Below are 27,854 nucleotides of genomic sequence, written 5' to 3'. Positions count from 1 at the left end.
GTCAAATTCCTGAAACTCCTGGACTAGATACAATTATGGGCGCACCTTCACTATACAAAATGCAACAGTTTAAGTAGAAAACTCACCGCTGGGATGGGCAGTTAATACCATCCTTGCCAATTGCACCAGCATGCTGAGGATAATATTTAATGAGAAAACAGTTTTTGGACAAAATAGAGCTCTGTATATTGTTACGGCACTGTGGTGCCAGTTAGCCTGAGGTCAGTGTGCAAAATGTAAAGAAAGGAAGGCTTGTACTATAAAGCTTCTTTCAGGATGGTCCAGGGTACATTGGGTCCAACTTTCCCAATGGATTAATAGTTGTAATGTAGGAAGTGAAGCAGCCAAATTGTGTACAACCAAAACCGCACAAGCAGCAGTGAAATTAAAGAAGAAGCAGATAATCGTTTGAGATATTGCCTGCGGGATAAATAAATATTGGCCAAGATTTAAAGCTGGATTCCTTTCAGATAGAACCTTGGGACCTTTTACACCCACATTATGGCACAGGCAGGGCCTTGGTTTTGCATCTTATTTAAAAGACAGCACTCGCTTAGTCTGGCGCTGTTAGGTTCATTTTTATGCTCAAGCCTTGGGATTTGGACCCCCAGAGGTCTGCTAACCCAGAGGTAAGAACAATAACCAGTGCGTCATAAATGGCACAAACCACACATCATTATAGCCTGTGGAATCCTGGTGTCAGAGCTATAGGCACCATTCTCTGAGTTAGAATCTAATAGAACTAGAATTAAATACACATTGAGTCCAAATTACAGGGGCACCATTCCCTTGGTGAAGGTTTTTTTTTTAAGAATTGTTGGTTTAGAGGCCGGAGAAGGGAACTTGAAGCAATTTTCACCAGAAGCAGATTCGAATGCCTTACAGAGAAATGTGGAATGACCATGGGAACTAGAAAGTATTACAGCACGGCCATTCAGTCTATCAAACCCATGCCAGAAAATATCCCCTTTGGACTTTTGCACTGCAGTTATTAAAAAGATTTATTTTAAAAATAATGGAGTTTTAAAACCCTCTTGCGGTGGTGCGAAAAGGCCAGAGAGACACTGGGGAATTACAAGGATAATGCCAGCAACTAGTGGTGATAATAACATAAAAGACTGAGCAGACTGGGGTCCTTCCTGTAAGGATAGACAACGGTAAAGGGTGATCGTTCACAGGATCTTAAAGACTCCAGAAGAGTTTGATAGGGCGAATGTGAAGAAGCTGATTGCACTTGTGTGGGAGACTGAAACTGGGGGCCTTACATCTGTGGTAGCCACCAATTAATTGAGTGAGGAATTTCAGGAGAGTCTTCTTCGGCTGGATAGAATGTGGACTTACTATCTGATGGAGCAGTGACAGTGAATGCTGCTTTTAAGGGGATACCAGGAAATGGATAAGGTGACAGGGTAGTGAAGGAAATGTGACAGCATGGGAGGAGGTTTTGGGTCGGGTGTAAACACCAACAGTGACCACTTGGCTTGCCTTGTTCTTTGCTGTAAAACCATTTGTTTATCCCCTCGTTGGAGCAGATGAGAAGGAAAAGTAATCATACCCTTGAGAGAAACACTACCTCCTTTTCCATCTCATTCATTAAGGTCTGGATGAGAAGGTCCAGACGTGACCCCCCCACCCCCCTCACCAACCCATTGCCAAATGAGGCTCTTAAGATCATAAGAATTAAGTGGAGCAGTAGGCCATTCAGCCCCTCGAGCCTGCTCTGCCAGTGGATGATAGATCTCATCTTGGTCTCAACTCCACTTTTTTTGTCCTCTCCTCTCATCCTTCACTCGTTATTAAGTAAAAATCCATCTGCTCCTTAAATTTGGCGATGAATTAATGGCCTCTTCAGGGTCTCAGCTCATCAACTCGCCAGTCCCCACCCTGCAAGGTGGTAAGGGCAGTACCTACTTTCCCAATGAGCAGCAGTGCAGCGGGCCCCTCACCCCACTCCCACTCCCGTGTCTCCTTCTGTGGCTCAGTGTCAAATCCTTTGAAAAACAAACCTTAAGCGGAATTCCATCACATTCCTTAGTGAAGAGAGAGAACTGCAGGTTTCTTAAAGGTGCCCAGCAATTTTTCACAAGTATTGCCAACAATGCTCAGAAACACTTTGCACAGATGTGCCTTCAGCTGAGTGAATCCTATGGAGCTGGGGCTATGCCAGCTGTTTTTATTATCTCTGTATGAATGAGAACTTTGGTTGCAGCTGGGAATGGAGTGCATTTACAGTCATAAAGCAGGAGGAAAATAGAAAGAATTAATGAGGCCAGGACTTTTCTGTCTCATGCCTTTTCATTAATGGAACCTCTCTCCACTTGATCATGAGGGGTCTGGGTGTGATACTCTGCAACACTTTTACAGCTCGCTGCTGAGTAACAAGCTCATCTTGGTTGGAGGTGGGGAAGTGGGAGGGATGATCAGGTGGGACAATACCTGGCAGATACTTATTAAAAGAGTGAAACTTCTCATCTGGAATACATTAACCACAGTTACAAGTCAATCCCACAAATGTAAATAGTAACACACACACACACACACAATAAATAATAGCCCAAAAGACTGGGTGGAGTGAGTAATTTTATCAGAAGGAGTTGTTCTGTTGTTAAAAAAAGCTTTTTGTTCACTTGCTTTTACTAATTAGAGTCATAGAGATGTACAGCACTGAAACAGACCCTTCGGTCCAACCCGTCCATGCCGACCAGATATCCCAACCCAATCTAGTCCCACCTGCCAGCACCCAGCCCATAACCCTTCAAACCCTTCCTATTCATTTATCCATCTAAATGCCTTTTAAATGTTGCAATTGTACCAGCCTCCACCACTTTTTAAGAGAAGATATGGAGATCTGTGGCAGCTTTTACCTTTTTAAAAATTAATTTATTGGGGTGGGGGGAGGAGGGGCTGGAGACAAGAGGGAGACCAGAAGCTAATATTGAAACTGTAATGTTGCAATTGTACCGGTCTCCACCACTTCCTCTGGCAGCTCATTCCACACACGCACCACCCGCTGAGTGAAAAAGCTGCCCATTCAGTCCCTTTTATATCTTTCCCCTCTCACCCTAAACCTATACCTGCTAGTTGTGGATCCCCCCACCTTGTCAATTTACCCTGTCCATGCTCCACATGATTTTATAAACATCTATAAAGTCACTCCTCAGCCTCTGACGCTCCAGGGAAAACAGCCCCAGCCTGTTCAGTCTCTCCCTATTGCTCAAACCCTCCAACTCTGGCAACATCCTTGTAAATATTGGAGATGTGGGCTTCACTGGTAACACCAGCAACCATTGTCTATGGCTGCCTTAAGTAGTGATGTCTATAACAGATACTGCTTATCCTTCTGTACATTTCCAAACGTTTCTTCCTTACCATTGATTTTTTTTTATGTACATTTGTTTTTAATTCAGCTTCTGGCCTCCCTCTTGTCTCTATCCCCTCCTCCCCCCCACCCCAACGATCTTCAATATTACCGAGTTACTCCCTTGTTATGTCATGTGGAGGAGATATTTAGATCCTTGCAGCAATTTGAGTTCAGCTAAAACATGGAATTTGACAGTACATCACAGTTGCTAATGTAACTAACCCTAATTGCAATGCCAGTCCCCGGTCCTGCACATCTCCATAAACTTGCTGTGAATTGAATGATATCTCAGTCTTGAGAGGAAGATGAAGAAAAGAATGAGCCACTTGTTCTCATTCTATCCCTACTGACAAATGCATGCGTCTGGACATAAACTCTTGAGGCACAGTGATATTGTCCCTACCCCTGAGCCAGAAGGTATGGGATCAAGTCCCACCTACCCCAGGTGTGTGTCATAACATTTGGAAAGAGTTGATGTAAACAGATGATCGAGGTGAAGTTCACTGCAATGTTCTTTAGAGTCAAACCTCTCTGAACTCTCATTGTCGAGGCTCAATGTTTCTAGAGATCTCAACTCCTGTGAAATGTGCCCCTAGTGAAATTCGATGCCAGCTGTGGTTCATTTGGCTGGTATTCGAGACAGAAAATGTGAGTTCATTGTCACACTGCAGTGGCTTGATCACCTAATCCAGGCTAAAACTCCAGTGGCAGTGGTGTGGAAGTGCTGCACTGTCAGTTGTGCTCTCTTTCCAGTCAAAACTCAAATTGAGGTCCCATTTGCCTCTGTAGATTGCAGAGGAGGGAAGTTCTCCCTGGTTAGATTAGATTACTTACAGTGTGAAACAGGCCCTTCGGCCCAACAAGTCCACAACGACTCGCCGAAGCGCAACCCACCCATACCCCTACATATACCCCTTACCTAACACTACGGGCAATTTAGCATGGCCAATTCACCTGAATCGCACATCTTTGGAATGTGGGAGGAAACCGGAGCACCCAGAGGAAACCCACGCAGACACGGGGAGAACGTGCAAACACCACACAGTCAGTCGCCTGAGTCGGGAATTGAACCCAGGTCTCAGGCGCTGTGAGGCAGCAGTGCTAACCACTGTGCCACCGTGCTGCCCAAAGAGGTATCAGAGGTATCTCTGATATTCCTCAATGAGCACCATTGGAATCAATTATCTGGTGATTCCTATCGTGAGAGCTTACTGTGCCTCACTTACCAAGTTACAGTAGCACTGAGAATCCTAAAGGCATTATTGGCTTTAAAGCACTTGGACACAATCTAAAGATAAGACAGTCACTGCATAAATTTAGTTCTTTTCCTCCTACATCAAACAAAACAGGCTTTCAGGATGTTGAGCATCACTTGTCACCTCAAGATGAGGAGTGAGGAGAGAAATTGGACATTGGGGGTTCCCTTGGAGATCGTCATTATTCCTGATGTAGCAGGATTGGCCGAGACTGGGCACTGGCTCATCTCTCCAAGGGCTTAGTAGCTGACTCTTGGGCAATGTTTGCCAAGGTAGGGACCATTTTGGAGGAAGAGAGAGAGAGAGAGAGAGAGATGTCAGGTCATTAAGTAAACCTTCAATCTTCTTCCCACTCCCATAAGCTGTATACCGTCCTGACCTGGAACTGTTTTGTTGTTTAGTCAATGTTGTTGGGTCAACATCCTGGAACTCATTCCCGAATTGGCATTGCAAGTGTTTCTACACCAAATGAACTGCAGCAGTTCAAGAAGACAGCTCACAACTGACTTCTCAAGGGGCAATTAGGGATGGGCCATCAGTACAAGTCTTGCCAGTGCTGCCTACATCCTCTGAATGAATATCAAGAACACGGGATTTCAGGAATTTTACCAATGGTTAAGAAATTGCATTCTGCCTTTCGGTCCCCACAGAAACCAAAGTTGTTGGCCCAGTTGTCAACTACTCTGAGAATAGAAATGTTTTCTAAGTGGGATCAGTTATGCAGAAAGACTGGAGATGCCAAGGTGCTATACTGAGGGGGTGAAGCTAAAGGGAGGTTTAACAGAGGTGCTTAATCCAAGGTGTGGGTTTGATAGAGTAGACAGGGAGGAACTGTTCCTATGGCAGCGGGGTATCAGTAACCAGAGGGTGCAGATATAATGAAATTGGCAAATGAAAGGGAAGATGTGGAGATCTGTGGCAGCTTTTACTTTTTTTAAAATTAATTTATAGGATTTGGGCACTGTTGGCCCAGGCCAGCATTTATTGCCTATCCCCAATCACACTGGAGAAGGTAGTAGTGAGCAACTACTCTCAGGGTAGCCACCATTGGCTGTTCCATACTGATTGAGGTTACCATGAAGGACTCAACCTCTCCTACCCTAGGGAAAAGCTGAAAATGTAATTAGTAGTGTATGCGCGCTACTATTGTTGGAAAAGCGCAGCAGGTCAGGCAGCATCCAAGGAGCAGGAGAATTGACGTTTCGGGCATGAGCCCTTCTTCAGGAATTTTTACCCTAGGGAAAAGACCTTAGCTATTCACCCTATCCATGCCCCAGAACAATTCACTGTTATCTTAGGTCTGTGGCGAAATGTGAACTTGTAAACTTTGGTAGGAAGATAGAGAATCAGTCTATTAATTAAATGGAGAGAGACTGCAGAACAAAAAGCTGCAGAAGGATCTGGGTGTCCTGGTACATAAACTGTACCAAGTTAGTACACAGGCACAAATGGTGATGAGGAAAGAAACAGAATGTTGGTGATTACTATGGGGGGGAATTGAATCTGACAGGAGGAAAAGGCTGCTACATTTGTGCAGGTCCTCAATGAGACCACTCTGGCATATGAAGCACAGATTAATATCCTCACTTGAGAACATAGAACATAGACCATTACAGCGCAGTAAGGCCTTTCAGCCCTCAATATTGCACCGACCTGTGAAACCAATCTGAAACCCATCTAACCTACACACTTCCATTTTCATCCCTATGTCTATTCAATGACCATTTAAATGCCCTTAAAGTAGGTGAGTCTACTCAAATGGCAGGCAGGCCGTTCCACGCCCCTACTACTCTCTGAGTAAAGAAACTACCTGTGACATCTGCCCTATATCTATCACCCCTCAATTTCAAGCTATGTCCCCTTGTGCTAGTTATCACCATCTGAAGAAAAAGGTTCTCCTTGTCCACCCTATGTAACCCTCTGATTATCTTATATGTCTCAATTAAGTCATCTCTCAACTTTTTCATTGGACAGAAAGGATAGAATTAGATTGATGGATTAATATCAGCCATGGTGGAATGGCGGAGCAGACTTGATGGGCCAAATGGCCTAATTCTGCTCCTATATCATATGAACTTGTGAAGATTCGTAGCAGTTCAGAAAAGATTCATCCAACTGATTCCTGGGAAGAATGTGAGGAAAAATTGAGCAGGATTGTCTTTTAGTTTTGAGTTTAGAAGAGTGAGCAGTGATTTATTGAAACATGTAACATTCTGAGGGGATGCGAAAGGGGAGATGCTGAGAGGATGTTTCCCCTTGTGAAGGACTCTAAAATTAGGGAACATGGTTTAAAAATTAATGGTTTCCCATTTAAGACTGAGATGATGATGAGATGTTTTTCTTTAGAGGATTGCTAGGCTGTGGAATTCTCTTCCTCAGAGAGTATGGCTGACTGTCAGTTTGTGGTAATTGTACCTTTCAGCTGTAAACATCCTGAGATTCAGGCCCTGTGATGTAAAAATCAGGATAATTGTACATTGGTACATTGATAGTTGGGCATTGGTTAGGCCACTGTTGGAATATTGTGTGCAATTCTGGTCTCCTTCCTATCGGAAAGATGTTGTGAAACTTGAAAGATATCAGAAAAGATTTACAAGGATGTTGCCATAGTTGGAAGATTTGAGCTTAGGGAGAGGCTGAACAGGCTGGGGCTGTTTTCCCTGGAGCGTCGGAAGCTGAGGGGTGACCTCATAGAGGTTTACAAAATTATGAGGGGTCTGGATAGGATAAATAGACAAAGACTTTTTCCTGGGGTGGGGGAAGTCCAGAACTAGAAGGCATAATTTTGGGTGAGAGGGGAAAGATATAAAAGGGACCTAAGGGGCAACTTTTTCACAGATAGGGTGGTACGTGTATGGAATGAGCTGCCTGAGGAAGTGGTACAATTGCAACATTTAAGAGGCATTTGGATGAGTATATGAATAGGAAGGGTTTGGAGGGATATGGGCCAGGTGCTGGCAAGTGGAACGAGAGTGGGTTGGGATATCTGGATGGCATGGGCAGGTTGGACTGAAGGGTCTGTTTCCATGCAATACATCTCTATGACTCTAATTCTCCAGTGGGGTACTACACTGTCGGAGATGCAGTCCTTCCAGTGAAACATTAAACTGAGGCCCCTGTGACTGGGTCAGGGGATAGGAATGATCCCATTGCCCTATATTTCAAAAGAGAGTTCTCCTCAGTGTCTTGGCTCATAAACACATCCCTTAATCAACACTGCAAAAGAGATCAACGTGTCATAATCACATTGCTGACCACCTTCAGAGTTAGAAGAAAATATTGGATGTTTGGAAGAATAGACATGTTATTTCAAAGGGGAGAAACAGCAGAACTCTGTGATACAGAGAGATCTGGCAAAGCTGCTCCATAAACTGCAGTCACTTCGGCAAGGTGACAGTGAAGACTGCAGATGCTGGAGATCAAGGTCTAGATTAGAATGGTGCTGGAAAAGCACAGCAGGTCAGGCAGCAACCGAGGAGCAGGAAAATTGATGGTTCAGGCAAAAGCCCTTCATCAGAAATCACTGCGGAAAGGCAAGTGATTAACCCGTGATTTGTATTCAGTGGTGGAACAGAGCCAATGAACTCAATGATGCTGCTCCTAACTCTTTGGGTGTGATCTGTGCAGATTCACAGCTGACTCTACACTCCTCATGAGTAAGAGGCTTGGGCTGTCTCGAGTATGTAATTGGATCAGAGACCTGAATAATGTGGAGTCAGCTAAATGACTTAATGCAGCCTGTGACTGTATAGGGCAACTGAAATAACTACTCAGAGGCCAATATCCAGTCACTGAGTCACCCTTTATTTTCATGTGCACAGTAACACTGGCTGTAACCAGCCAGCTCAGAGTCAGTCCCTGAACACAGGAGATTCTGAATCTCCTGGTTATATTGGTCTGCAAGGGCTTTTCTGATTGGCTCAGATTAACAATCTCAATCAAGGATGTCACAGTCAACATGATCCAATTGGTTCCAGTTGGTTGGAATGGTGGCTCAGTGCTTAACACTGCTACCTCACAGCGCCAGGGACCCAGGTTCGATTCCCACCTTGGGTGAATGTCTGTGTGGAGTTTGCACATTCTCCCCATGTCTGCGTGGGTTTCCTCCATGTGCTCTGGTTTCCCCAAGATGTATGCCGGTTAGGTGAACTGGCCATGCTAAATTGCCCCATAGTGTTCAGAGACGTGTAGGTTAAGTACATTAGTCAGGGGTAAATGTAAAGTAATAGGGTAGGGGAATAGGTCTTGGTGGGTTGCTCTTTGGAGGGTCAGTTGTGGACATGTTGGGCTGAATGGCCTGTTTCTGCACTCTAAGGATTCTAAAATCACAGCAGCAACACAGAAATCAGAAGAAACAGAAGTTGCTGGAGGAACTCAGCAGTTCTGGCAGCTCTCTGTGAAGAGAGAAACAAAGTTAATGCTTCATATCCAATGACCCCTTAGAACAGAAACTGGAAGGTTCCTTGACAGTTCACTCATGCCAGCCTCCCTACTGCTACCCTCACCTTCCTCAGGTGGTTTGTCAAATGAGTTGAAGAAATGCAAGAAAATGTTTAAAGCATCTGCTTAATGTCATGCTGAATATTTCTGTCCCGGAAGTAAACACAGGTTTCTATAAAGGGATGGCGTGCCACGTGAGAACAGCATGCACGTATGACAATGATGCTCAATGCCTAGGGGCCTGGCAAAATGTTTATTAGTGGAGCCTAACATTAAAAGCAGAAGAATGTCAGTTAAAAGGTCAGTCATAAGCCTTGCAACATTCCTGCGAACTTGTTGACACATTTGCCTCAAGTATTCACCTGTGATCAGACACCTCCCTCTGACAGTGAAAAGCGCTGTCGAGGCTTTGTGAATTATCACTGCTCCACACAACTCAGCTCTTTATTTCCATATCTCCCCAACTATTAGCCAGCAGGACATGCTCATGAAATGTCCCTATGGCAGACACAAAAGACCATGATCGTTTTTAGTGAGAGTTGCTGATATTTCATTCGGGATAAATCTGCTGGTGAAACTGGTAATGCACGTTGATGGCTTGCTCCTCAAACCAACACTTACGATGGATAGAGCTTGTGCTATATTGGTAACCACAGCAATGACTTCTATTACACTATTATTGTTGCTGTAAGTTGTCGTTGAAACAGGTGATGGATGTTGGTGGGTTTATTGGTGGAATTTGTGAAGAATGTTGAGAGACTTTCTGACGAAAGGATGAATTTCAGAGGATTTTCTGATGAAATTGGTGTTTTTTGCTGGCATGCTTTGTTGGCTGCTTTTCGACAAATTTGCCAAGACCATGGTCTCATGATGTTGTTGAGGATATGCTGGTGATTCAGGACTGCGTTATAAAGTAGTTGCTGTGATTGGTATGTGTGCTTGCAGGCTTTGGTGGATTGATGAATTGTTTTGATAATGATATTGTTGTAAGACAGTGCCTTTGTGCATTACTATTGAAATGTGTTTAATTTGCCCATGGATAGAGTAATTACTGTATACCCTAATAGGCTGGGGTTATTAGTATATTTTTGAGCTTTGCAAAACTATTGATGGTTTTGCAGTGTACTTACTTTTCTTTTTGGTTTGCTAATATGATGGATTAAAGCATGCTAATGCTGTAGTTTGATGGGATTAAAATACATCTGAATGTGGATTTGGGCCAAATGGTACTTGATGAAGTTAGGATATCTGGTTGGCCTGCAACAAGTTGGAGCAAAGGGTCTGTTTCCGTGCTGTATATCTCTATGAGTCTGTAGAGTTGTAATCTGGGGGTTGTTGTTCTATCTTGGTATGTTGGTGGGGTTTTGTTGAATTGCTGGTGTGTTTCAGTCTGGTACATTCCAGTGTTTTTGTTGGACATGTCTGGTTGGATTTGCAAACGTTTTTGACGGCTTGTGTGTGTGCGTGTGTGTGTGCGTGTGCGTGTGCATGTGCGTGTGTGTGTGTGTGTGTGTATGCGTATGTGTGTGTGCGAGTTCCTGACTGCCACAGTACTATAATGAATGTTAGCAGACTTCTAGTGTACATTTCAAATTTCTGTATGCGCAAAGGGATTGCTGGTAGGTCATGCAGAGTCATTACAGCACAGAAGATGGCCATTTGATCCATTGAGTCTGTGCCAGCTCTCTGTAGGATAATTCAGTCAGTCCTCTTTTCCCTCTCGGCCACTGTCCTTTCTGCTCAGGAGTCCATCCAGCAGAGTTGCTTTTGGTACATCTATTTCATCATAGGATCTCCACAGTGTGAAAGCAGGCGAGTCGGCTGATTGAGTCCACCACACACCTCTGATGATTTGTCCACCCCCGTAACCTTACATTTCCCATTGCTAATCTGCCGAGCCAACACGTCCTGGGAACAATGGGACAATTTCCCAAGGCCAATCCACCTAACCGGCACATCTTTGGATTGTGGGAGGAAACCGGAGCAACCCAGCAGAACCCTGCGCAGGCATGGGGAAAATACAGAAACACCACACAGAGGGTTGTCTGAGCCTGGAATCGAACCCAGATTCCTGATGCTGTAACCACTGAACCAACATACTGCCCTCACTACTCTGAGGACAATGCACATTCCTCTGTTTGAAATATTGGGGAATCTTTTACAGCAATCAGATGTGAGATTGACTTAACATCACACCAAAATAACTGCACTTCTGACAGTGCAGCACCTCCTCGCTACTGCATGAGGAGCCTGTGTATTTAAAACTGGGATTTGAATCCATAAACTGCTCATTCAGAAGTGACCCATGCTGTGCTAGGAGATCACCATCCCAGTCTGAAACTGGCCCAGCTTTCACAGGAATGAAGTCACTGCCAATTCCACCAGTTGGGCCAATCACGGTGCTCCAGTTCTTGGAATCGGTGATAATACAAATGCAAAATACTGGGAATCTGAAATAACAACAAAAAAAATTCTCAAAGTACTCAGCAGGTTTGGCAACTTTATCTTCTTCGATCGGGTAAAGGTGTAGGTATTGGTTCGGCAAAAGTGCGTACTGCAGATGCTGGAGATCAGAGTCAAGATTGGAGTGGTGCTGGAAAAGCACAGCAGGTCAAGCAGCATCCGAGGAGCAGGAAAATCAATGTTTCGGGCAAAAGCCCACCATCAAGAATGAGGCCCGAAACGTTGATTCTCCTACTCCTCGGATGCTGTAGGTATTTGTTGCCTATTCCTAAATGCGCTTGAACTGAGGGCCTTGCTTCAGAGAGCGGCTGAGAATGGACCACAATGCAGTAGAGTCGCGTGGAGGCCAGACCAGATTTCCTTCCCTAAACGACGTGAGTGAACCAGATGGTCTGTTACGATAATCGATAGTAGACTCACGGTCACCATTACTGAGACAGCTTTTCGGAAATCTTCTGGTGAAAGATCGACAGCTGAAAGCATTAACTTTGCTTCTGTCCACAGATGATGCCCAACTTGAGTCCACATTATGTTTAAAGCTGGGAAATACTGGGTTAGCTTTGATCTTAGTTTGGGTGTGACTTCAAAATATGTAGGGGAGAACATGATCCTCCCTAAACTATCAAGTTGAACTAAGTGATCTACAAAAACACTATGTGGTGTCTTGATAGCTTAACACCCTCCCTCCCCCGCCCAGTCAAATCATCATATAGCCTACACTTACCTTCAGTACAGAGACTCATTTTGTTAACTCTGTTCATGTGGCCAAGATAGACTGAAATCTTTTGAAGTTAGGATGAATCTACTTTCTGTTCAATTATAACTGACACACCTTCATTTACTCCAACTATGAATAGACCATGATAACAGGTTTTATGCTGTATAATTACTGTCGAAAGCAATGAGTGAGACCTTGTACCCAGTGTGTCATTGTAATAGGGAAAGCCCTCCAGGAAGCAGCATTCCTTACTTGTGCTCTCACTGAAGTGGAACCTAATGAAGTCATCATGGAGGATTCCAATTTGAATCCCACTCGGCAACTGTTTCAAAGCAGAATGCTCGGTGTAACACAAGAGTGATGAAAAGAAGCTAATAATAGTCTCGAATTGCTCCTTCCTGAATTGAGACTGAAAGACTGACTCAGAAATCCCAGCACATTAGATTTCCTCTTTGTACAGAACATGTTTGAGCAAGATGTTTTAACGGTATCCCTGATTTATTTAGATGGTGCTGGAGTCATTATCCAGTTGGAGTCAAAGCGTAATTTTCCAGTCCTTTTCCATAGCTTCCCCTTAAAGCATCCGTCCAATTCATGTTCAGCCGGACTCACATTCTCCCAGTCCCTCATGTTCTGTTAGTGACTCCAACATGTCTTCATCTTTCCATCCTCCTGAGCAGCACCTCTCACCCTTCTCCAAGCATATGGGGAGGTGATACCCCAATTGGGTTCTCATGAGACTGTCAATCAAGAGACCCAGGTAATGTTATGGGGCCATGGGGCGCAAATCCTACCATGACAGATGGTGAAATCTGAATTCAGTAACAAACCTAATGGTGACCGTGGAACTATTGTTGGTCATTTGGGGGCAAAACCTTTTGGATCACAAATGCCCTCTTGGGAAAAAAAACGCTGTCCTTACCTGATCTGACCAACATGTGACTCCATACCCACAGCAATGTGTTCAACACTTAAGTACCCGCTGAGAATTCACGGATGGGCAATAAACATTGGCCTGGTCACTGATGCCTATGTCCTGTGAATAAAAAAAAGTCCAAACCACAATATATGACAGGGCCCTCAGCCCTGACCCAAATATAGCTGGGTAAGTCTAAGAGTACAGCTCAATGTAGAAGTGAGATACATTGATAAGGAAGAATCCTTGTACCTGTTTTTGAGACAAGCAGATAATACTGGCTGAGCTTCAGTGCTGCAGAATTCAAAGAGTTGAATGTTGTATTTTGTGAGCATCACTGGAAAGGCTAACATTTGTCGACATTCCCATTTGCCCTTGAGAAGGTGGTGGTGGTCCCCTTCTCGAATTGTAGCAGTCCTTGTGGTGCAGGTAGCTTTTCGATTGTGTTTTGATGCAGAACAAATGGTTTCTACTCCATTTCGGAGGGCACTGTAGTGTCCACCATATTGCTGTTGGCCTGGAATCACACGTAGGCCAGATCAGCATTGATGCTAGGCCTTTATTCCATAACTTTTTTTCATAACTTAATTAACTGAATTTAATTTCCCCAGATGATGAAATTTGAACTCATTATCTGAACCACTACCCCTACATTGCTTAATCCCCTTCTTATGAGATTCCCATGAATTACCTCAATCAATTCAATTAATCCTTGGGTAATCTTGAGGAAATAAGCCAAAGCCTGTCCAGGTTCATTAACATCTTTTATGAAAGGTTAACCCCATCCCCACCCAATCTGACCTCAATGAAACTGAAGTCTACATCATGTAAAGAAGCTAGTTAAGTTTAATTCCCAGCAGTTTGGGACGGTGAAAGGGGTGTAGATTCACCCTGTTTGCTTTTAGCTCAAGCACTGAAGAATAAATTGAGTAGGTGTTGTCTTGGAACTGCTACCAATCCATCCCGGGGGTATGGTGGCTGTCCCATTTTCTGGAAAAGTCGTGGAGGAGCAGCTGGTGCACCCTCTGGGTGTTCCGAGCCTCAGAATATTATTGAAGCAAATCGTATAATTATCGAATCTTTGTAATTAAGCAGTGGGAGAATATTTTGCCTCATTCAGCTGTGAGTGTAACAGCCACAGCCACATCAAATGGGAGCCAGACATTTCTCTGAAAACTTATTCTTGTTCATCTTTGCCCACGGGCTTGTTTCACCTCTTGCAGGATGTCCAGCAGGTGGCGCTTTCACCAAGGTTGGAGCTTCTGGAACTTTCTCTGCCATTTGGCCATTTTCACAATCTGTCTCGATTGCACAGGTAAGCATGTCTCCTTCCCAGAACAAGATGGAAAACATCATTCCATTTTTAATTCTGTTTTATTTCACAGATGATGTTTTTTTTAAAATTGAGTTAAAACTTTGCTTTTGGTTATTTCGAACATAGAGCATTAATGGTCCAAACCTGCTGTTGGTGATATTAGAGGGTGAATTGGTAAAGACTTTGGAGGCATTCCGTCTCTGATTGCTCCATTAATCCACCTACTTGAAGTGAACAAGTTTCCTGTCACTAAAAACAGAAATTGCTGGAGAAGATCTGGCAACATCTCTGGAGAATGGAAAAGAGTTAATGTTTTGAGCCCAGTGATCCTTCTATGATGGGTTTCTTCAGCAATTTCTGTTTCTGTTTTAGATTTCCAGCATCCCCACAGTTATTTGTTTATTTTTTGTTTAGATTTCCGTAACTTTACACGTAAGACCTTTCAGTGGAGCAGGGTTAGTAGAGGGGGTGGGGTGGGCCATGCATGCTTGGATTGAAAGTTGGAAACACATTTCAACTTCACATAAGCAGGGTCACCTTCATTGCTCAGACCTCCGTGTGTAGGAGTTGGAAAGTCATGTTGAGGTTGTCCAGGGTGTTAGTGAGGCCTTTTCTGGAGAACTGTGTCTGTGTCTGGTCACCCTGTTACAGGATGGATATTCTTCAGGTGGGGAGGGTTCAGAAAAGATTTATCAAGACGTTGCTGGGAACGGAGGGCTTGAGTTACAAGGAGAGGCTGGATAGGCTGGGACTTCTTTCACTCGCATGTAGGATGTTGAGAGGTGACCTAACCTCACTTGCTGTGATGGTACGGTGGTTCAGTGATTAACTCTGCTGCCTCACAGCACCAGGCACCCAGGGTTCGATTCCAGCCTAGGATGACTTTCTGTGTAGAGTTTGCACATTCTTTCTGTGTCTTTTTGGTTTTCCTCTGGGTGCTTCGGTTTCCCCCCACAATCCAAAGATGTGCAGGTTAGGTGAATTGGCCGTGCTAAATTGGCTGTAGTGTTCAGGGGTGTGTAGGTTATGTGCATTAGTCAGGGATAAATGTACAGTAATAGGTTCAGGGAATGGGTCTGGGCGGCATACTCTTTGGAGGGTCAGTGTGGACATACTAGGCCAATGGCCTGTTTCCACACTGTAGGGATTCGATTCTATGATTCTAATAAAGGTCTATAAAACCATGGGCGTATAAATAAGGTGAAGTGCAGATGTCGTTTCTCTAGGTTGGGGAAATTTCAAGACTGGCGGCATATTTTTAAGGTTTTTTTTTAGATTAGATTTACAGTGTGGAAACAGGCCCTTCGGCCCAACAAGTCCACACCGACCCGCCGAAGCGCAACCCACCCATACCCCTACATTTACCCCTTACCTAACACTACGGGCAATTTAGCATGGCCAATTCACCTGACCCGCACATCTTTGGACTATGGGAGGAAACCCACGCTGACACGGGGAGAATGTGCAAACTCCACACAGTCAGTCGCCTGAGTCGGGAATTGAACCCGGGTCTACAGGCGCTGTGAGGCAGCAGTGCTAACCACTGTGCCACCGTGCCGCCCACAAAGAGAGAAGAGAGATTTAAAAAAGACATGGGCAATTGTTTTTACACAGAGAGTGGTTCATGTGTGGAATGAACTTCTAGAGGAAGTGATGGATGCAAGTACAGTTGCAATATTTTAAAGACATTTGGATAAGTACATGAATAAGAAATGTTTGGAGAGATATCGGCAAAGCACAGGCAGGTGGGACTAGTTTAGTTTGGAATTATGGTTGGCATGGACTGGTTGGATTAAAGGGTCTGTTTCCATGCTGTATATATCTAAGCCTCACTTTAGAATTGTACAATCCACCTTCCGTGTTGGAGAGGTGAAGACATGTCAGAGTCAGCCAAGTGGAAGGGGGTGCTATCAGAACATGTGCAAGACAATTTGAAACTCAATGGCACAGTTAAAATGAATGGATGCATTTCGGGAAAAGTTGGATGTATGGAAAAGGAAAAGCTACACTGGAAGGCTGAGGTGTAGAAGAGTGGGAGGGGATTCACAAACGCTGACACTGACCAATTGACCAAATGGCCAGGTGATAATGGATCTTGCAACAATTATGCCCTCCCACCAGTGGTGGCACTGCAGTTCCTACCCTGATGATAGGGTGTAATTACAGGTCATCAATTTACATTTTCTAAATTCAAGCATAGTAACTCATATTGGAAAATTTAAGTTCAGGCATTAAATGTTCAATGTATAAATACTGTTGAGATTAATTAGCAATGTGGGGAGGACAGAGGTCGAGTGATTGAAACAAAATGAGTTTTCCAAAGATACAGGTTGGATGGGGCAAACCTGAGGATGACTATTGTGCTGCCACTGTTGGGAGACATGGTATGGAGGTGCCAGTGTTGGACTGGGGTGGACAAAGCTAAAAAGAATCACACAACACCAGGTTATAGTCCAACAGGTTTATTTGGAAGCACTAGCTTTCAGAGCACTGTTTCTTCATCAGGTAACAAGTGGGGCAGGATCATAAGACACAGAATTTATAGCAAAAGATTAAAATGTCATGCAACTGAAATGATATATTGAACAAACCTAGTTTGCTGTTAAGTCTTTCACCTTTTAGAATGGGTTGCAGGTTTTGGTTCATTACTATGTAAATCCCAGAACTTCTTTTAATTCACATTCTTGAGATAACTTCAGGTTTTGTAAAAATAGGTGACATCGCAGCTCAGACATTGTATTAAAAGTGAGGTTAGAGTCCGTCTGTATTCCAGTCTTGAGTCAGACTGGTTCTGTTTCCAAAGTAGGAATTTATATAATGTTACATGAATTGACTGCCTGTATGTTGTATGCTTTTTGAGCAAAAATAGGATGTATCTGTAAATACAATTCTGCAAATGCAAATTCACCCCATAGACGTGTATGTGTATGTGTCTGCATGTGAGAGAGAGAGAGAGAAGGGGGGAGAGATTGTGTGAGTGTGGGTGTACACGAGAGTGTGTGTTTGAATGTGTGTGTGCATGGTAGAGTGTGCGCAAGAGTGTGAACAGAGGATAAGCCTGTAGGAGGGTGTGCGCGTGGATATGAGTGTGGGGGGGTTGTATGTGTGTGTGTACAAGAGAGAGTCTGCGCAAGTGTGTGAGTATGTAAAAGTGTGTGTGTGAGTGTATGTATGTGTGTGTATAGTGAGGTCACCTGTAGTGTGACATGAACCCAAAGTCCTGGTTGAGGCCATCCCCATGTGTACCGAACTTGGCCACATACACTCATGCAGACCCTTTCTGACATACACACACTCTCTCTCATTCACACACAAATATGCCCCCCACACTCACACCTATATGCATACCCTCTCCCGGGCTTATATTCTGTCACACTCATGCACACACACTGCCAAGCATGCACACATTCAAATACACACTCACACGCACACTCACACTCACATCCACACACTCACGTAGTCTCTCCCCCCCACCCCTCACATGCACACACACACACACACACACACACAAACACATATAAGTCTATGGAATGAATTTGCATTTGTAGAATTGTATTTGCATATACATTCTATTTTTGTTCAAAAAGCACACAACCTGCAGGCAGTCAATTCATGTAACATTATAAACATTCCTACTTTGGAAATAGAACTAGTCTGACTCAAGACTGGGATACAGACAGACGCTAACTTCACACCTTTAATACATTGTCTGAGCTGAGATGTCACTTATTTTATAAACCCTTAGGTTATCTCAAGAATGTGACTTCAAAGAAGTTCTGGGATTTCCATATTAATAAAACGAAACCTGCACCCCATTCTAAAAGATGCAAGATCTAGGTTTGTTCATTATATCGTTTTAATTGCATAACACTGTGATCTTTTGCTATAAATCCTGCCCCACGAGTTACCTGATGAAGGAGCAGTGCTCTGAAATCTAGTGCTTCCAAATAAACCTGTTGGACTGTAACCAGGTGTTATGTGATTTTTACGTGTTGGGAGAATGTGATTACAGCATGACCTGTTTAAATAGCCAACTTCCATTAGAGACACAGGCACAGCAGGCATGAGTTAACTGTGAGGAATATTGGCGTAGTGCAACAACAGGAACACTGCACAAACATCTGTTTTTTTTTCTGTGATTTATAGAAGATTTCGGATCTATATTAAAATAGTGGACAGTGGAGTATCAAGGCACTCTTATACCCTTATATTGACAACAGCAGGTTTTAAATGTATACGTTGATTGAAATGTTTCTGGATTTGTTTTGTTTACCGTGCACTGTGACTTTCTCGTAATCTAATTTCTAGTTTGTTCCACTCTGCTTGTCCTTCCTCTATGCTACCAATTTATTCCATTCGGTTTCTCTTGGCAAGCTTGCTTTTATTAATAGAACTAAACCCAGAATGAGGAACTAACATATGTGCATGATTTTAATCACTGGGGCAATCTGAAAAGCAGATCTTGTTGTATGTCAACAGATTGCACATATTCTAAATCACTCCCCAATCCTAACTGGACTATCATGGCTAGTTTCTCTTCCTTTATTCCTCTGGTGTCCCTTCTGACTGAATGTTGCTGGGCATGAGCTCGCAGAGAAGAGGAAGGCATCATGGGTAACCATCATTTTGGTGCTTGCTTTCTGATTAAACCATGGATTTTGGTGCCAGAACTGATTGGCGTGCTTCTGAAATTTGAAAGTGTGCATGCTTGCCCAATGGGCCAAGAATAGTGAATGGCTCCCGCAGAGAAATAGCCCACCAGGACTTACCACGTTAGTCTCACTGGAAAGAAAATGATGTGGGAGGAGGGATGTTGCTCTGTATGTCTTCAGGAAAAGATGAGAGAAGATCGCAGGAGTTTGAGTAACTAGTTTGTTAAATGATGTCATTGTAGACTAAAAACATTTAGGCATGTTGACAGCATCAGTGGCAGACAGCGATGACGAGGACTCACATTTATATAGCATCTTTATTAGTAAGATATCCCACCATGTTTACCAGGTGTGTATATAGACTCAAAATTGATGCTAAGCCATAAAGAGTTCTTATAGGTGTGGCCATTAAAAACCTAAAAAGTGTCATGAAGGACAAGGGAGATGTGGAGAGGCAAGGAGCAATAAGAGACATTCCAGAACTTTGCTCGAGACAGTTAAAGAATGGCTACCATTGTCAAGAGATTAATATCAGTGTTAATCAAAAGTTCAGAACTGGAAGACATGGTGAGGTGGATGGGGGGAGATTACATGGATAAGGACAGGCAAGGCCATATAATCATTTCAAAACAAGGAAAAAGATTTTCAAATCACTGTTTACCAGGGAGCCAGTCAGTCAGTATGAGAGGGATGATGAATGAATGCTAGGATCTGGCCTGCAGACTTTTGGATGAGCTCAAGTTTATGAAGAGTGATAGATGTGAGGTTGATCACAAATGTAATGAAATCGTCAAGTCTAAAGGTGACAAAGACATAATTGAGTGAGGGTTTGAATGGAAAAACCTTAGTTTCTTTGGATCATTTTATTGTAGTGAATCAAAATGAATATGTTAAATTAGAAAACAGAAGCATGTCACATGAATGAATTAGCGAGCAATCTTGCAAGAGATTTGGTGAGGCTTTGCACACAACCAGTGCATTTTGAGAAAATGGGTCCTCAATCTTTATCCTGAAGTATTTGTTTACACTATGGGTATCTTTAGAAATGGGCTTTTGTCAGTGAACACTGAGGCTGCTAATGGGTTCAGTTGTGGTGCTGCCACAGTCAAATAGCATATCAGTTGCTGATGCATGAAAAATGACCTCATGGGTGGAGATTTTATTTGCATTGACATGACCAGTCACGAGGATGGTGCCTGACAGTGGGAAACATGTTAAAGACTAAATTGGAATGTCAAGAGGGAGGTGGATCAGTACTGGGTTAAGAATGAGACTGAGGGTTACGATGCGGAGAATTAATGCTTCCTGTGCTGCAAGGGCACAGAGTAGAGGATGTCTGTGAAAAGGAGTTGGGCAGGGTTGAATAATAATTGTGGAGGGAAGTACTCAGAAGCTTTGCTTGATTACTTGCAATGAATAGTTCAAACACAGTTTGAGGCCATGGTCTTTAAATAGTTTGGGTACAGTCCATGAAATGGTGCTTTATGGACTCTGAAAGGAGAGAGCTTTAAAGTCTAAATGCCCTTTGTAGATTCTACATTATTTTCACAATGTTCAGAAATGGTGAATTGTGCAGACACAGCATGGAGTCTGTGAAAATGAAGCAAACAGTGATGATTATAGCATGGATATTCCTCATTGTCTAAATTTTGGTCTCAGAGGGAAACTTGTGGAGTGCTCTGGTAGTGTGAGCAGATTGAACTTATGATAAAATATATTATTGGATCTGAAATATAAGGAATGCACAAAGTACTGATTCTGGTTTGATTCTGGATGGAAGTGTGGATTTTCAAGGCTAACTTCTTGTTTAAGTACAAGTATATTTATAGCAGTGCTTATCCATGATAATGGGGGGAATCACAGCTTAGGGATTATCACTAGACTATTAATTCAGACACCCAGGTAAGATTCTGTTTTGAATTTCTGCCATAGTAAAAATTGGAATTCAATTTTTAAAAAGTTGGAATTCAGTATCTAATGATGACTATGAAACAGTTATCATAGGCATAAAAACATCACAAATGCCATTTAAGGAAGAAAATCTGCCATCCTTAACTGCATGCGATTCCAAACCCGCAACAAAATGCCCTCTGGGTGACTAGGGAAGGGGAATAACTGGTGACCTAGCCAGTGAAACCCACATCCCATGAATGAATTTTAAAAATTATTGCCAACAATGTGGAAATTATGGGTATGTGAGGTAGAAATTACAAGATGTGTTATTGAGAAAGCTGTGTGTTTGTGATGACATTGTATAAAGTAGGTGATGATCAGCATTGCTGATATTGTTGAATATCAATGACATGGATTTGATTGTGTTAAGCATTGTTGATAACACTGAGTGGTGTTTGTATTTATACAATAGGAATCATGCTTGATACATATCTATATTTGACAATGCTACATACTGTTGATAAGACAAGCAGTTTTTCATATTGTTGACAGTAATGGCAATTGTTAATTGTCCTTTTATGTATTGTGTCCTATATTCTGCATAGTTGACGATGTGAAGTATAATTAATATTTTTACACATTGTCGGTAGTAGATAGCGTTACATATAATTGGCAGCATTGCCTATCATTGTTGGTATTGAGTATGCCTGTGTAATGTGGAAATTATAATTTTTAATTGATTACTACTAGCTGTTGTCAACTGTGTCATGTATTGTCAAAAGTACAGAGTGTAATTATAGTGTACTTTGTTCTGTGGGTATGGGTTTTGCTGATGAGGGTCATGTCTGGTTACTCCTGGAAGATGGTATTAGGGCTTCTGTTTTGATTCATTGCTGTTCTTAAGGTAGTGCTCCTAAGAGGGACCAGATGTTCAGGTGCAGTGAGGATGGACAACTTATCCAGAATGGCACATTGCTTGAACTTGCTACTATGGCAGGTGGCTGTGCCAATGTTGGAGGTAGAGGTGGATGGGTTGGGTGCTGTGTTTGAACAGCAATGCGTCTATAGTGTTTGTCCCTGTTGATGCTGTTATTTATTGATGTTCCTGTTCAGTATAGTTCATAGCTCAGAGCTATACATTGCTTAGATTAGATTAGATTAGACTTACAGTGTGGAAACAGGCCCTTCGGCCCAACAAGTCCACACCGACCCGCCGAAGCGAAACCCACCCATACCCCTACATTACCCCTTACCTAACACTACGGGCAATTTAGCATGGCCAATTCACCTGACCCGCACATCTTTGGACTGTGGGAGGAAACCGGAGCACCCGGAGGAAACCCACGCAGACATGGGGAGAACGTGCAAACTCCACACAGTCAGTCGCCTGAGTCGGGAATTGAACCCGGGTCTTCAGGCGCTGTGAGGCAGCAGTGCTAACCACTGTGCCACCGTGCCGCCTTACTTGTATGGTTATGAATGAAACACCCTGAGTGTCATAGACTCCATTTGTTTGAATATCAGAACAACAACTTGCCTTTAGATAGCACCTTTAATGGAGTGAAACTATCCTGACGTACTTCGCAGAAGCGTTGTCTGACAAAATTTGACAGCAGACCACGAGTCACGGTGACCCTGATTTTAAAGTTTTCAAACGTTTGACAGTGATAGGACAGCAATATCTCAGTGGGATAAAGGGCAGACTAAAGACTTGGGAATAGAATGGGCTCAGATTCAGAAGAAGACATAATAAATGTTTGTTGTACTGGCACATCTCGACAGCCATCGAGTGTTGCAAAAAAAATTAAGAAAACCTGCAAACAAATGCCTGAATGATGTATGTGGCCCTCACTATCTCTGCATTGCTCCCTTTTTTAACCTTACTGTTGCTAATACTGTCACCTCTCCTCTTCTTAATGCCCTCACGGCACTGGTGTATTGTTTCTGCCACAGTTACTGGACCTATCACCCATAGTCAGGCAATATTCCCTTTCCTGAAACTTAGACCGTTGAAATCCCAATTAATAGGAATAGGGTTGAGTAGTCGGCAAAGATCAGATGGCATTGTGCTACATTTCTGTTGGTGGATTAGGCTCAGGTAATGAATGGACATGTTCAAATGGGGTTCTACTCTAGTCTACTGCTGGAAGGTGGTCCAACCAAGGTTGTGGAATGAGATGTACCTCATCACAGTACAGTGTGGTCCAAGGATAACTGCATGCAAGGGATCCTGTGGAGAGGCTGAGTGCAGTATGGCACTCCCTTGTCCCACTCCAGGGAGAATCTGTAAAGTCAGCGAGTCTCCTGTAAGACTCATTGTCATGCAGCAAGTACATCAGGCTCAGGTTATTCCAACATTTCCACCTACTGTCAGGAGGAGCAATGAAGTGTGAGCAAAGGCCAGGGTTGGAGGTGCACAGATATCTCGGAGGATTGCAGGACATAACAGAGATAGAGAGCTCTTTGAGGGATTTGATCACGAGGATGAGAATTTTAAAACTTGAGCCTTGTCAGATCAGGAGTCCACATTGAAAAGTGTGGCGCTGGAAAAGCACAGCCAGTCAGTCAGCATCCGAGGAGCAGGAGAATCAATGTTTTGAGCATAAGGTCTTCATCAGGAATGCGAAAGAAGATATGGCTGTAGTAGGTGGGGGAAGGAGGAACTTTCTCTCAGAAGGCCATGTTGGTCAGCCAGCATAGAGGTCATGGGTGAAAGCACATGAGCAATTTAAAATCTTGAAGAGGCAGGTGGGGGATGGACTCCCTCTACTTTGTACATATGTAACCATCATAAATAATGGTTTGACAGTCTGGTCCTGACCTGCACAGAGAGAGGGTTTGTTTTAACGCTGAGGACAAGATTAGGTTTGATTATGATGCCAAGATGGACAGCGACAATTAGTTCCTCTGGTGGAACTGGCCCCGAAGCATGAGGGTGCAGTGTTTAAATTGGTGCTACCCCAGTCAGGGGCCATAAAAGGTTTGGAAAATATCAAAGTTTCTCCACAAGAAAGGGGGAGGGAAATGAGTTGAAAATGTCGAAATGGAGATTGATAGTTTGGGTAACAGCACGAAGGATTATGCAGTATGGCACTCCTTTGTCCCAATGTAATTGAAGAGCGGAATAGACTTGAGGGGCTGAATGGCCTCCTCCTGCATAATGATAATGTACATGGTGAGTAACCTGCTGTCCAGACTATGGTGCGATGTTTGTCCTTTCAACTTGACTGGCTTATGGAGTCAGGGACACAATAGCCCAGCATCACTCAGTGCTTTTGGGAGGAGATCCACGAAACATTTTGGAGGATTGGGTTTGGACAGTCTGAGATGAATCCCTGCAGAGAGGCCAGAGGGTCCATGCTGTGGTTGACCACCACCCCAGTACTGTGTTCTTGCCAATCCATGATCAAATTCCCTTCCTCCAAATGACTGACTGCATGCCTGGAACTAATTCTTGGCAACTTCCCTATCCTGATCCTGTTGGGTCTGTGCCCAACGCTTGTCAAGTTTTCCTCGGTCGTGTTGACAAGTATAATTGTATTGTGCCATTTTCTTTCTCTCCTGTTGGATTCCAGTGGTGTTGGGCTGCTCAAAATGCACAGAAACTTTAACCGGTCCCACAGGACAGTTCACATCCCCTTGCTTCCCCCGGGAGTATGTTCCAGATTTAAGTTGCAAGTGGACAATCCGAGCCCCTCCTGGATTTATCATACAGTTGACCTTTCACGAGTTCGAGTTAGAGGAAGCACAAAGATGTCTGTACGACTTTGTATCAATAAACACTGGGGCTGAGCTCATAGAATTTTGCGGTGTCACAGCTAAGGGCCTCACGTTGAACTCTACGGGGAATCAAATGATTGTCACGTTCAAGACTGACTTTAGCATCCAAAAGAAAGGATTCAGGGTCTCCTACAAACAAGGTACGTGATAAAAGAAATGGCCAGTAAAAATACTTATTGCATTGTATAGCTTTTGGAAATGTTTTCTGCTGAGATTAATGCTTCATTTGAAGGAAGACTTGAGTTTATATAGCGCCTTTGCTTACTCAGGATGTCCTATGTGCTTCATAGACAATGAAGCATTTTTGAAGAGCAGTTCATGTGGCAATGCAGGAAATGCAGCAGCCAATGTGGGTGCAGTAAGCTTGCGATGTGACACCAGGCAATCTGTTTATTGCACTCTGCAAATCAGTCCCAGGTTTCCATTGTTTATAATTCATGCATTGTAACACTTACTTAAGTTCCAGCCCAACTCATCATTATATTTTCAAGCCATCAGAACCCCCCTCGCTGAACTTCTACCCTCACATCCATTAATCTAAACTTTGAGATATGGTCAGTGATGACTTTTGCGTGGTTTCTTATTCAAACATTTCTTGAAATGGTTTGTGTTTTCTGACCAGCTGTGTTGTTTCAAACACAGTCTGCATGAGCAGGTCAGAGCAGGTGTACAATTTGCAACAAGTTGAAATGAAACAATGGGAAGTCTGGCCCTTCTATATACAAACCACACAACAAAGGACTGAATGGACCAGTCTAACATTTGACCCTGGACATTAGCAAACTGTGAATGGACTGCATATCCAAGATGCCTTTACTAATGGGCATCAACTCAGGATACACATAAGGTTAAAAACAAGGATTGCAGATGTTGGAAACCAGAGTCTAGATTAGAGTGGTTCTGGAAAAGCACAGCAGGTCAGGCAGCATCCAAGGAGCAGGAAAATTGACGTTTCAGGCAAATTACACTCTGTGGTAGTGAGTGCTACAGATTCACAACATTACTCCTCATCTCTGTTTTAAATTTGCTACCTGTTATCCCAAAACTCAGACCCATTTGAGGAAACATCTTCTCTACATCTACATCAGCATTTATTTCCTGATAAATGGCTTTTGCCCGAAACGTCGATTTTCCTGCTCCTCGGATGCTGTCTGACCTGCTGTGCTTTTCCAGCATCTCTCTAATCTAGACTCAGGATAAACATGACATTGGGCAAGTAGAGATGGGTATTAAATGCTGGTCTTGTCAGCAGCGTCCACATCCCATTAACAATTAAAAGATAAAAGAACTTTATATGATTGGTAGACTACAGCACCCAGTCAGCTTAACCAGGCATCCTTCATCTGTCTGGGTTTGTATGGGATGATGTGGAGGTGTCGGTGTTGGATGGAGTGGACGAAGTTTAAAAATCGCATAACACCAGGTCATAGCCCAACAGGTTTATTTGGAAGCACTAGCTTTTGGAGCGCTGTTTCTTTATCAGGTAATTGTGGAGCAGGATCATAAGACACAGAATTTATAGCAAAAGATTAAAGTATCGTGCAACTGAAATTATATATTGAACAAATCTAGATTGTTGCTAAGTCTTTCACCTTTTAAATTGGGCTGCAGGTTTCAGTTCATTAACATGTATATCCCAGAACTGCTTTCATGTCAATTCTTGAGATAAGTTAAGGTGTTATAACATTAAGTGACATCTCAGCTCAGACAATGCAGGCAGTCAATCTATGTAACATGTTATAAATTCCTACCTTATATATAGAACCAGTCTGACTCAAGATTGGGATACAGACAGACTCTAGCCCCACTCCTTTAATAAAGCCTCATTCTGTGGAACACAGTTTCAACAGGTCACATAACTTTGTCTTCAGATGCAATCCTTAATCCGAGCTGAGCAAGGAGCTGGTAAAATAAATTTCCCTTTTGAATGATACATCACCAGGTTCTCATTGGAGATGCTTTTATATACATATGAGAGATCCAATGTGTCACAAAAATGTGACACTTCCAGATTCCCCTCCAACTCACATATCAACCAGATAATGGACATATATCACATCAGAACATAAGAATTAGGAGCAAGGGTAGGCCATTCAGCCCCTCGAGCCTGCTGTGCCATTTGATGCGAATGTGGCTAACCTCATCTGGACTTCAACCTCACTCCCCTGGCTGGCCCCCGTATCCCTTTAATCAATTGCAAATTAAAAATCTATCTCTTCCTTAAATTTACTCAGTGCCACAGAGTCCATTACACTCTGTGGTAGTGAGTCCTACAGATTCACAACATTACTCCTCATCTCTGTTTTAAATTTGCTACCCGTTATCCCAAAACTCAGACCCACTTGAGGAAACATCTTCTCTACATCTACATTGTCAATCCCCTTTAGCATCTTATATACTTTAAAGAGATCTCCACTCATTATTCTAAACTCCAGGAACAATAGGTCAATCTCTCTTCATAATGTTACAACATGGGGCGGTGAACCCCTCTGTTGTTAAACCAAACACCCAGAAAAGCTCATTTGGCCTCATAATCTGTTAAAATATGAGTGACAGAGAACTCCCAAATTCTGCTATTTACAGAAAATAGCCTCAATTTATTTCTAACTCTAAAATTGAACATTAAACAAAACCTGTTCACAAATTTAAGCCTCCTTTCTTTTAACTGCTTACTCTCTGACCCCAACTCTGTAACAATATGCTGTTCCAATAAGACACTTATTAAAAAGACATCAACTTAATTTCAAAACCATACAGTCTCTGTCGTCTTCTGTGTCTTCACTCTACTGGCTGTTGATCACCCTGGGTCATCTTCTTTCTTTTCACTGCGAATAAGCATTTCATGAAAAAGGTACCTTTGATGGAGAGGATTTTTTCTGATATCTTTAAGAGCATGATGTATGATGGGCATTTAGCTCTTAAGCAGTTTCTATCTCTACGGCAGTTGCTCTCTGACCAATTTCCAAAATGTCCACCTTCTTATACTCCCCCAACATTGAATCGTGTCATTGGAAAAACAATAATTTCCAACTCAATTGGGTTTTAGTATCCTAGGGCATA

The 27,854-nt window shown here is 43.0% G+C and overlaps 1 protein-coding gene across 4 annotated transcripts in view; it reads left to right on the top strand.

Annotated features, from left to right (window-relative positions):
* The window catches only part of adgrg6 (adhesion G protein-coupled receptor G6), a 121,846-nt gene that overhangs the window by 9,484 nt on the left and 84,508 nt on the right, over positions 1-27,854 (top strand). For all 4 annotated transcript variants that reach the window (XM_060831225.1, XM_060831224.1, XM_060831223.1 and 1 more), the window contains exons 3-4: positions 14,378-14,469; positions 24,590-24,934. In XM_060831225.1, the coding sequence (XP_060687208.1) occupies positions 14,379-14,469; positions 24,590-24,934 (436 nt within the window). In that variant the 5' untranslated portion in view covers position 14,378. The remainder of the gene's footprint in view (positions 1-14,377; positions 14,470-24,589; positions 24,935-27,854) is intronic.

The sequence above is a fragment of the Hemiscyllium ocellatum genome, chromosome 10 (genome assembly GCF_020745735.1).
Source record: "Hemiscyllium ocellatum isolate sHemOce1 chromosome 10, sHemOce1.pat.X.cur, whole genome shotgun sequence".
Lineage (NCBI taxonomy): Eukaryota > Metazoa > Chordata > Chondrichthyes > Orectolobiformes > Hemiscylliidae > Hemiscyllium > Hemiscyllium ocellatum.
Note: the sequence above shows the minus strand (reverse complement) of the source record. Positions and strands in the feature narration are given on the sequence as shown.